The sequence below is a fragment of the Podarcis tiliguerta genome (genome assembly GCF_965153285.1).
Source record: "Podarcis tiliguerta genome assembly, chromosome: 11".
In the NCBI taxonomy this organism is placed as follows: domain Eukaryota; kingdom Metazoa; phylum Chordata; class Lepidosauria; order Squamata; family Lacertidae; genus Podarcis; species Podarcis tiliguerta.
Genome location: NC_139544.1, coordinates 63,065,902 through 63,077,368, shown reverse-complemented (window position 1 = coordinate 63,077,368; position 11,467 = coordinate 63,065,902). Strand labels below are relative to the sequence as shown.

At 50.0% G+C, this 11,467-nt stretch overlaps 1 protein-coding gene and 1 long non-coding RNA gene across 4 annotated transcripts in view; one reads left to right on the top strand and one right to left on the bottom strand.

Annotated features, from left to right (window-relative positions):
- Window positions 1-11,467, top strand: part of LOC310659616 — a 169,785-nt gene that overhangs the window by 23,640 nt on the left and 134,678 nt on the right. The gene's annotated exons all lie outside the window — the stretch shown is intronic.
- Window positions 1-11,467, bottom strand: part of RUSC2 (RUN and SH3 domain containing 2) — a 40,768-nt gene that overhangs the window by 6,723 nt on the left and 22,578 nt on the right. For all 3 annotated transcript variants that reach the window (XM_083402618.1, XM_083402620.1, XM_083402619.1), the window contains 5 exons: window positions 9,550-9,693; window positions 7,806-7,882; window positions 2,602-2,776; window positions 1,453-1,558; window positions 774-820 (listed from right to left, as the gene is read on the bottom strand). In XM_083402618.1, the coding sequence (XP_083258744.1) occupies window positions 774-820; window positions 1,453-1,558; window positions 2,602-2,776; window positions 7,806-7,882; window positions 9,550-9,693 (549 nt within the window). The remainder of the gene's footprint in view (window positions 1-773; window positions 821-1,452; window positions 1,559-2,601; window positions 2,777-7,805; window positions 7,883-9,549; window positions 9,694-11,467) is intronic.

Genomic DNA, 11,467 nt, shown 5'->3' with positions numbered 1-11,467 from the left:
GACTGGCCGCTGCGCAGCCGGAGCTGTTCAGGCAATGCGAGGTCCCTTTAAATCAGAGAGCCCTCGCTGCCGCCAGGTCAAGCTGCCGCCTGCTGCTGGCTCTGCCCTGACGGAGTCTGGCTGACTCCCAATTAGACAATAAATGTGTACCGTATTCTTCTTCATGGAAAAATAAGAGATCCCCTTAAAATAAGACCTAGCACATCTTTGGGAGCAAAAGTTAATATAAGACACTGTCTTATTTTCGGGAAAACAGGGTAGGTCTCATGGCATCAGATATTCCAAGAGAGAAAAGGAGCCCCCCCCCCACAGCACAGGCGGGCAGGTGGGTGGTGCATCATAGCCCTGCCTGGCTCTGAGGGGGCACTCCTGCAGCATCAGTGGCTTCCCTGCCCTGGTCCCTGGCAACTCCTGCTACACCGCTGCCTCCACAAACGGGCCTGATCCTCTTTTAAAGGCATGCAAGTTGGTGCCCATCCCTGCCTCCTGGGGGAGCTGCAGAGAACGGGTGCCTGGCTCCCTCCCCAGTTCCGCTCACCCCCAAAATGCTCAAAGCACCCTTCACAATGCCAGTACGAGACTGATTCTCTGTGGCTCATCTGGCCCCATTACTCGGACCTGGCCGGGACGCTTTCCTGCTTCCCCTGGCAAGGCGCTCGACTCAAGGTGGGCAGCTCTGCAGAATCTTCCTTCCGGCCATCGGCCAAGATCCCAGCCACTACCTTGAATGCAGGCCACCTGTGTACTCCCACCTCCCAGCCCCCTCTTCTTACCTTCGTGGTTGTAGAGGTGGTTAAACCAGAACTCCAGGGACCGGATGCTGTGGGAGGAGAAAGCAGAGAGAGAGAGAGAGGCTGAGAGTCAGTCAGTCTCATGTCCAGGACCCACAAGTGTGGGCCTGGCAGGAAGGACACCCCAGCTGCCAAACTCAGAAGCAAGGCAGGCTGATGGCAGGAGTTTCTGGCGTCGCCCCCAAGGAAAGCCCCGCTGCCATGTGGGGACCAGCAGTGTGGGAAAAGGCCCCCATGGGAGTTTTGGCTGGCCAGAAAGTTATGCAAGAATCAGACTTGCGTTCCGGTTTGTGAGGTGGCAGAAAAGGCTCTCTCATGGAGAGATGGAGGTTCCCCCACGTCTCCAGGCCTGGCTTTAAAGCACAAAAGTCTCCTATGAGGCAGCAGCCAAGGGGTGGAGGGGGGCTCCATGGAGCCCCTCACCTTCCTCCCTTGGAATCACATATTTGTGGAGTCGCAAGGGACCCCCAAAGGTCATCTGGCCCAACCCCTGCAATGCAGAAACCACAGGTAAACCACAGACTTTGGGAGTGTTTAGTTTTATTGTAGGGGGTAGCGCCCTGGAGATTTGCTCGTTTCCCTCACATTCTCCCCCCCCCCCGCCTGCCCCCCGTGGGCCCACCCCAAAGGGCTGGCGTGAGAAGGCGGAAGCAGCGCTTACTTGAGGAGGCCGAGGATGAAGGCGTTGAAGCGCATGGAGTGGCTGGTGAGCTCCGGGTATTGGCTGACTTTGCTGCAGAGGCCATGCAGGACCTTGGTGGAGGGGCCTGGGGAGGAACGGGAGAGTCACAGAAGGGCAGCCTTGGAGGGGACCCCAGGGTCATCTAGCCCAACCCCCTGCAAGGCAGCTATCGCAACACAACATCCCAAAGAGGCAGTTTTAATCTGTTTTCAGCTTATTGCTATTTCAACTTTTTGAAAGTCTTCAATAGTTTCTGCTAATTTTTCTCATCTGTTTATTGTTTAAACTTTTTCTGTAAATCACTTTGAGGTTGGTGTTTTCTTTTGCAAAAATCTTGAAATAAATAGTCATCGATGAAGCGATCATGAGCCTGAAAACGGCCCAAAGGGATTCCGGCTTCAGGATTCAAACATTGGAAAGTCTCTCTCTTGCCCCAAGTTGCTGGTTTTAACCCGTAACGCCAGTCAGGGCCCGGCTGGGATCTTTTAAATAAGCCTTTGCCACCTCCTCCTCCTCCTCTTGTGATCTTGGAGGTTTCTTCAAACATATACCCCCCCCCCCCCCGGCTTGATCACATTCAAGCCAAAGCTGTTTCCAACATGCCTTTAAAGTACCATGTCGTTATTTAAACCACGTAAAACCAAGGTTGGAACAGATGAATCCCCCTTGATGTGTTTACTGGAAAGCTTTGATCGGTGGAACTGGCACAACTGCAGGTGCCCCATGATCCCTGTGAGAGGCCAGCTGCTTAGTGTGCCAACTGCCTGCCCTCTGGAACTCCCTGCCTCTTGAGGTCAGGAAAGCCCCTGTACTGTAGTCCATCTGGCATCTGCTTTAAAGCATTCTTGTCCAGACAAACCTGCTCAAATGCTTACACTTTGAAATAATTTCCAATCTGTTTTAGTCTTTTAAATTTTGTATGTTGAATATTTTTCTTCGTTTGCATGTTTTATCTTTTTTGTAAACTGCTTTGAAGTTTGTTTTTGTTTGTTTTTTACAAAGTGGTCTATACATTTTATTAAAAAATATATATATTTCAACGTGTGGGGTGGTGACCAGAACTTTTCTGCACCAGGTACCACCTGGCCTTGCTCCGCCACCGCCCCCCGGGACCCCCAATCAGCATACCCAGCTGGGTGGAGGCCTCCACCACGCTCCAGGGGATGTTCCTCCTCTGGCCGATGATGACGTCCAGGACGTAGGCCTTGAGCCCGTCGCTCAGCACGTCCCGGATGGCCGGGCACAGGTACTTCAGGATGAGGTGCCCCACGTTGGGGCTGACGGAGCTGTTCCCCAGTTTGGCCTGCGAAAGGAGGGGAGAGAGTCAGAGGACGGCAGAGGAAGAAGATTCTTTTGACCCTATGGGGTGGTCTGGTAGGAAGGTTAAAGCTTACTGGGAAACGTGTCTCAGCTAAAGAAGACTGGCAAATGAAATGAATGGAATATGCTGAAATGGCAAAATTGACTTTGAAATTAAGAGGAAGAGATGACAATGAATTTAAAGAAGATTAGAAGGACTTTACTGCATATCTATAGAAGCAGTGTACACAGGTTAATACATTAGCAGGATTTTAAAAATACTTGTAAAGACATTATGGCTGGACAATAACTAATTTTAATGATTTTATAATTAAATGATTTTTATAATTTTAAATGGACATATGGTATGATGATAAACAATAGAACCATGGAAAGGAATAGGGGGAAGTTAACTCTATTTTTTTCTATGTTTGAATATGTATTGTTGTTTTTTACTTTTTGTTGTTTTTGGAAAATTAATAAAATATTTTTTTAAAAAAAAAGTTTATCGGGAAATGATATACAATGAATTGAAAAGGATGTTCAAAATAACTTTTATTAAAAAAAACACTGAAACACAGAAAACACTGAAAACAGAAGCTTTTCTTTGGGGAATCATAGGGACAGAACTACCTAAATTGTATAGAAATTTATTTGTGTGTGCTACCACAGCAGCAAGAATGCTACTTGCCCCAAAGTGGAAAGAAGCAGAAGTCCCAGTAAAGGAAGAATGGATACAAAACTTATGGAATATGCAGAAATGGTGAAACTTACCGTAAGAATAAGAAATCAAGATAACGAGTTTTTATAAAAGAATGGAAATGGTTTAGGTCTTGAATATTTACGGATAAATTGTGAACAGATAAAAGCATTAGCAGGATTATTGAAATAACCTGCAGTTTCATAAGAGTATATATTTAAAGCAGATAATTAAATGAGCAAACTAAATGAATGTGGCTATGCAGAAGATAATAAAATAAATAAATTTAAGGAACAGCAGCAAGCAGGATTTGAACTCAGGGTGTTCTCTTAGCCCCCTTTTAAAGTCCCATAGTGGGAAGAAGCCCAGATAAGACAAAGGGGTTTATTTGACTTGACTCAGGGACCAGGGAACCCTAAATGCTTTCCTTTGTACCTTGATGGACTGAAAGACTATATTTGAGTGACTTGGGCATGCCTGGATCTCAGGTTCTACCTGAGACCACACCTTTTCTGTGACATCTCTGTGATGTCTTGATGATGCTTCTGGAAATGTATTATGGGAAACTTTTAAAAACTGACATAACCCACTGTTTGGGGCTACTCTCCGCTTCTTCTATGTTGTAGTTTGGAATTTTGTTGCAATAAAGATCAGGCCTTCCGACCGCTGGTTTGCTTCAATTTCTTGGCTGTAGTCTTGTTTGACCTTCCAACCTAAGCCTGCGGAACTCACTGCTGCAGGTTGAACTAGAGGTGAATTAGGGCTCCCTCCCAATTCTGTGATTCTGTGATTCTATGATCTCTGGTTTAAAGGTGAGCAAGAGTCAGAGAGACAAAGTGTTCCTGCACTAGGCAGGTCAATAAATCTGACCAGGCTCAAATTCATCCGGTTTGATGCTCTCTAATGATGCTCCAGCCAAAAGAGGACAAAGGGACTGTCTCCTTATGAGATAGTTTCCAGGTATATGTTACTTTTCTAAGCTAAGTCTGCCTTCTGGGATCCAATTGTGAACAGAATGATATGTGAGTAAACTCTTTTTATACTTTTATAGAAGACTGTGTCGTGTCTTATCTTTTATGAGGGAATAAGGGGGAAATATCAGAACAATTATTATAGAGGCTTTAGCGAGCCTGAGCAAAAGCATCCGCTGCGAGTTTAAAAAGGGGGATGTTACTCTGCTAAATTGTGGAACTTGTTAACACAAGTTGGAAAGGCTATAATCAAACAGTATATCCTCTCCTGCATCCCTGAACATTCCCACAGATACACCCCAGAGCACTTTCCCCGATGACTCACAACACCCCTGCAGAGGAGGCCCCATCCTTTCCCTTTGGCAAGCAGAAACTTTGAGCAGTGACTTGGCCGAGGCCACGCAATGAGTCAAGGGGATCTGGAGCAACGCCCCCCGCCCAGCCTGCTTGGTCAGTGTGCTCGATTCCTTGCGTCTCCTTGCAAGCTCTCCCCCCCACCCCCGGTCAGGGTTTCCGCCCCCACCAGATAAGATGGATTAGAGCAGTAAGATTAAGGCGAAACCAGACTTGAACTCGGCCCAGACCAAACTGCAGAAGCCTCAAGCTCCGCAGCGTTAAGGGACGCTCAAGGCTGTGACCTGTCTTGGCTGCAAATCCTCAGGATTACTATAAATAAGCGAGACATAAACCCTGGCAGGGAGGGGCGGGGGGGGGGGGAGCTGGAGCCGGGAGGGAGTTTGAGGAACAGGGCAGAGTCACGCGGCTGCAGATGTCTCAGCCTTTCCAGGAACAGGCGAGGCTCCCTTGCCAAACATGCCCGTCTCTGGGAAACAAAACCCTCCGGCTGCAAGACACATTTCCAACTGGCAGAGGGTGCTGGTCATCAAATAACAGAATTGCAGAAGTGGAAGAGCCCCCAGGGTCATCTAGGCCAACCCCCTGCATCGCAGGAATCTCTGGGCCAAGGCAGAGCTCGAACCCTTGACCCTGAGATTAAGTCGCATGCTCTACCGACTGATCTATCTGGTCCTCAAGCCCAACCCCCTGCAGTGCAGGAATCGCAGCTGAAGCATCTCTGACAGATGGCCAGCCAGCTCTGTTTTAAAAACCTCCAGTGGAGGAAAGTCCACCACATTGGTTCTGGTGCTACCATACGGAGCAGGAGAAAAGAAGCTGGCTCCATCTTCCCTCTGACAGCCCCTGAGATCTCCTCTCAGGACTCAGCAAAGACACAACTGTTTGAATGTGCTATAAACATGCAACACCAGATGGCGCCACAGAGCAGAGAATTTTTATACATGTTTTTCCATAGGGTTTCCCCCCCTTTTGTTATAACAATCTAATTTCTGATTTGTTTATAGCATTTCCCCTGCTGTGTGTTGTCCCACCTTCAGTCTCCTCTTCCCCAGGCTAAACATATCCAACTCCCTGAGGGAGCTACAGTACAGTGGTACCTCTGGTTGCAAACGAAATCCGTTCCGGATCCCCGTTCGCAACCTGAAAGGAACACACCCTGTGTCTGCACATGCATGGGTCGTGATTCGCTGCTTCTGCACATGCGCATGACGTCATTTTGCGTGTCTGTGCATGAGCGAGTGGCGAAACCCAGAAGTAACCCTTTCCGGTACTTCCGGGTTGCCATGGGACGCAACCTGAAAACGCGCAACCTGAAGCAAACGTAACAAGAGGTATGACTGTTTTCTTTTTCAAGATTCTGCCGAGTCCCCTTGCACCCACAGCCTGGGATTCAATAGGCTTGGCTTCCTAGTCTCCTGCCAGGTTTTCCTATGAAGATTTGCCCAGGATTGCTGCAAGAAAGGCTTCTTCTCAAGGAGAGGGAGGGGTCCAGATCCTGACTCACAAAGGGCTCCTCTTTGGGAGCTGACCTGGGACCTGGCAAACCATGCGACCCCCCCTGGCCTCGTCTCCCCGCTTGCCCACCGCTCTCCTGATCATTAACGAAGCTGAGTGTTGGAAGACTCGGGAGGGAGAAAAGGAAGCACTTTGCCAGCAGGAACAACTGCTTCATGCAACACAGAGTGAAGCTATGGAACTCCCTCCCACTGGAGGCAGTGATGGCCTTAAAAGAGGGTTAAGAGAACACCCTGGATTTGAATCCTGCTTGCTGGTTCAATGGGATGTGAAACACAAGAGCAGTCAAGTACAACTTTCCTAGAGTGAACATGTTTATACATGGGGAGGAATGTTTGTCCAGCCAGCAGGTCAACTTCCTGTTTCCTTCTGGGCTGGGACAGACTTCCTCTGCATGTGACGAGAGGTGGGCGTGGCCTCACCTGTGCAGGTAATGACAGAAGCACAGGGCAGGGCAGCCATCTTTTCTCTCTTTCACTACATGCATCGAAGCAGCAGCATCTGCTTAGCCAAAGATGCTCTCTTGGCTTCCAGAGGGACTGTCTCCTTATGAGATACAGTGGTGCCCCGCAAGACGAATGCCTCGCAAGACGGAAAACCCGCTAGACGAAAGGGTTTTCCGCTTTGGAGGTGCTTCGCAGGACGAATTTCTCTATGGGCTTGCTTCGCAAGACGAAAATGTCTTGCGATTCCTGGGGTTTTTTTTTCACTCCCCACCCCCTTTTTCTAAGGCACTAAGCTGCTAATAGCCTTTTAGCAGCTAATCCGCTAATCCCTTAAGCCTTTAATAGCTGCTAATAGCCGCTAAACCGCTAATAGCGCTAATCCGCTAATCCGCTAATGGGCTTGCTTCGCAAGACGAAAAAACCACTAGACGAAGAGACTCACGGAACGGATTCTTTTCGTCTTGCGAGGCACCACTGTAGTTTCCAGACATATGTTACTTTTCTAAGCTAAGCTAAGGCTTCTGGGATCCGATTGTGAGCAGAATGATGTGTGAGTAAACCTTTTTATACTTTTATAGAAGACTGTGCCGTGTCTTATCTTTTATGAGGGAATAAGGGGGAAATACCAGAGCAGTTATTATAGAGGCTTTAGCGAGCCTGAGCAAACGCATCTGCTCCGAGTTTAAAAGGGGGAATGTTACTCTGCTAAATTGTGGAACTTGTTAACACAAGTTGGAAAAGGATATAATCAGACAGTATATCCTCTCCTGCATCCCTGAACATTCCCCCAGGTTCCCCACGGACAACTGTGAGAAGAGGATGCTGGACTAGGTGGGCCGTTGGCCTGATCCAGGACAGGCTCTTCCTACTTGCGCTAAAGGGACAGGGACTGGGGGGTGGCGGGCCAGCGATGGTGGTGGCAATGTCTTGAAAGGCAGGGAAGGGCTCTGGGGGCCCCTGGAGGATCCTGGCTGCTCCTGGTGACCTAGATCCAAGGAAGGGGAGGGGAGGCAGAGGGAGAAAAGGAGGAACTTTGGGGCTCACCTTCACTCCAGGATCCCTGCTGGTCCCAAAATGCGCCACAATCAAATCCACAGCCATGTTGATCGCCTTGACGAGACCTGGGGGGCGGGAAAAGAGGGCAGGTGGGTGAGGACCCTCACCATGCATCCCTCGCCTGCCCCACACGGCAGAGAAGGTCCCAGGAAGTCCACCCCCAGAAGTTTCCTTCTTGGAGAAAACTCCAAGAATCCTAGAATTGCAGAGCTCCGTCTGGTGTGTCCCTCGCCCCCCTGAAATGCAGGAAACCTGAAGATCTGAGGGTGTCATCCTGCTGCTTCTATTATCTTTGAGAACTCTGGGAGAATCCTGGTTCCAGGAGCCAGCAGGAATTCCTGCCCAGTTGCAATGGAAGAGGCGGCCCGCCTATCCCCTACACTTGAGTAGGGGAGAGAGAGAGTCCAGATTGGGGGCGAGGCTCAGCCCCCAAAAGTGTTCAAGAGCTTCAGTGCCCAAGCGAGGCTGCTGCCATCTGGAACATGCAAAGATGGGCCACTCGGATAAATTTCCCAAAGACTTGTTCTGTGCTGGGATTTGGCCCATGCGCTGGAGCGCTAACTCTCCCCACACAGGCCATCTCCCACAACTGCCGGTAGCTGAAGTGGGAGGCAGGGGGAGAGATTATAATTTTACTCATTTATTTGTTTCTCATCTCTTTCTCCCAGGAGCTCAAGGAGGTGCTCCCCCTTGTGACAGGAATTGTGAGGTCTTAGATATATGTTAAATGTTCCTAAGTGTACCAACCAAGTACGTACATAGATCAGCACAGGAAGACCGACCTGAAACCATTTTGATTCCCAAACTGACCAAATGTTTTCTCTGCAAGGTCAAAGTGGGAAACCTCCCCATTGTCTCTTTCCTTACAAATTCTGTCTTAACGGCACATTTAAGATATGAATAGGGTGTGAGCCTGTGACCTGGCTCAGGAACTAAGTATTTATCATTACAAAAGACTGGCCAGGCTCCCCAGGCAATCCAGTCAAGTGACAGGTAACCTGCCAAACAGGAGGTAAACAAAGCACTCAGATTTCTGCTGTAGACCACCCTTTCTGTGATGTAGGTATGTAGGGGGTGGTCTTGGGTTACACCCCTTCTGTGATGTATGTATGATGTATTTGGGGGGTGGTCTTGAGCTCCAGGGCAGGGAATTTAAAATGTCTATATAAGGCCTTGCGTGCCATTGTTCTGGGTTCCTCCTCCTCCTGCGTGTGGTGAGTGAGGACCCTGTTGTAACAGATCAATAAAGATCAGGCTTACTAGCTGCTTTGCTTCTCAATATTCTCTGGTTGGCCTGTTATTTTCTCCTACCGATGGGGAACCTCTATATGGGCTCTTGGATACCCCATAAGGGGAAAGAGCAGATTTTTGTTTACAACCTCTTCCTCAACAACAACCCTGCGAGGCAGGCTGGGCTGGGAGAGGCAGCGACTGGCCCAAGGTGTGAGCTTCATGTGCTGAGAGGAAATTTGAACCCTGGTCTCTCCCAGGTCCTTGTCATTGGGACACGGCAAGAAACGTGCATGCAGGAGGAGCCCCCCAGCCCCTGATCCGGCGCCCAGCAGGTAGCCCCCTCCTCCCCACACTCTCCTTCCTTCATCTGGGCTCCTCGTGCACTTTGGGGACACTTTTGGGGTGTTGTCTGTCAATCGCCACTCAAACTGAGCCCCCAAGCCCTTTGCTCAGCCCCACTTCCCTGCCTGGCACCCCACAGATGCTGCCGGGGCCTCACCCTTCTTCTGCAGCAGATCAATGGAGATGGACTCTGTGTTGCCGTCCGGAGAGAGGCAGAATTCGGCCGGGGGTTTTTCCGCCAAGGAGAAATAGTCCGGGAAGAAGTCGGAGTAGTTGAGTTGCGGCTGCTTCAGGGAATGTCCTGCAGGGACAGAGGAGGGGAAGGAGAGGGGCAGGGTCAGATCCGTCTCCTCTGTGACACGTGGAGTGGCTGGGACAACCGAGCCAGATGGGCAGGGTATTGTTATTATTATTACAGTGGTACCTCTGGATGCAAACGGAATCCGTTCTGGAGCCCTGTTTGCATCCTGAAGTGAACGCAACCCACGTCTGTGCATCTGCGGGTTGCAATTTGCCGCTTCCGCGCATGCGCCTGATGTCATTTTGAGAGTCTGCGCATGCGTGAGTGGCAAAACCTGGAAGTAACGCGCTCCGTTACTTCCGGGTCGCCGTGGAGTGCAACCCAAAAATGATTGACCCGAAGCTACTTGAACCCGAGGTATGACTGTATTATTATTATTATTATTATTATTAATAATAATAATAACAATAATAATAATAATAATAATAATAATAATAATAATGTAAGAGCAAAAGAAGAGCCCTGTTTCTGGATCATGCCAAAGGGGGCCCATTAAATCCAGCTTCCTGTCCCCACAGTGGCCACCCAGATGCCCCCATGGGAAACCCACAAGCAGGATTCGAACCCAAGAGCAACTCTCCCCTCCTAGGGTTTCTAGCAACCAGGATCCAGAAGTAAAGCTGCCTCTGACTATCGGCAGAGTATGGTCTTCATGGCTAGTAGCCACTGGGAGAGATCGATCCTCCATGAATTTGTCTAATTCTCTTTTAAATCCACCCAAGTGGGTGGCCATCCCTGTGGCAGGGAGTTCCATAGTTCAACTGTGCTGCGTGAAGAAGGCCTTTCTTTTATCCGTCCTGAAGGAACGAGTGTTGGCTCTGGAGCTGGAGGGGGCTGTTGTCAGCCAGCCTTCACCTCCAGCCTCAGTTTCCCCACAGAAAAGGGGAGAACAGCTCCCTGGGGAGGGGGGGGGACAGAGGGAGACTTCCTGCCCTGCCAGGAGGATCTACTGAGACTGGGAGGGGTCTCTCCTGGTCAACATCCAGGGACATTTCCCTGCAGCAACATCCTAGGAAGGGCTAGGGTGATACCAGGGGCCGGGCGGGTTTTGCCTCGCCCTGCACAGCTCCTGCCTCTGCCCTGAGGGACCAAACTGGCATTTCGGTGGCTCTGCCCTTATCGGGGGGATGGCTAAAGACCAAGCCATGAATGCCTTAAATCCGAATCAGTTGCTGTTCCAAGGCTGCCATCCTGTCTCTCCATCTAGTCCAGGTACGTCCAACTCTATAGAGACCGCAATCTACCCCTAGTACAATAAAACTGGGAGTGATCTCCCCATTGTCATTGCACAAAGTAGCTGAGCTTTTTTGGGGTGGAGAGACCAAAGTTCTTGAGCTTTCTTCATGCAGGGAGACCAAAGTTGCATTAAATCGCTCCCCCTACAGCCTGCAGCTCTCACTTCGTCACACACTTTCCCCACAGATGCAGGAAAATAAGGCAATCACAAAAGCGCTGGCGGCAGCAAGGGGAAAGAGCAACGGGGGCGCGGCGTGTCATGATCGATCAGGGTCACGCCATCAGCCGCGATCGACCAGGAACGCCCCGCGATCGACAGGTAGATGGCGTTCGGCCGGTTGGACATGCCTGATCTAGTCCCTGCAAAGCTAACAGCTGGGCTGCCATTCCACCAGCCTGGGCACCCAAGGGCATCCTCAAGGCCCACTGGCTTCCCTTGGACTCTGGGTCGGCCACAAAGCTCTGGCTGCCATCGTGGGCTAGCCTGGCCTCCCTCGCAGGGCTGTTGTGGGCATTAAATGAGGTGTGGGAAGAGCCG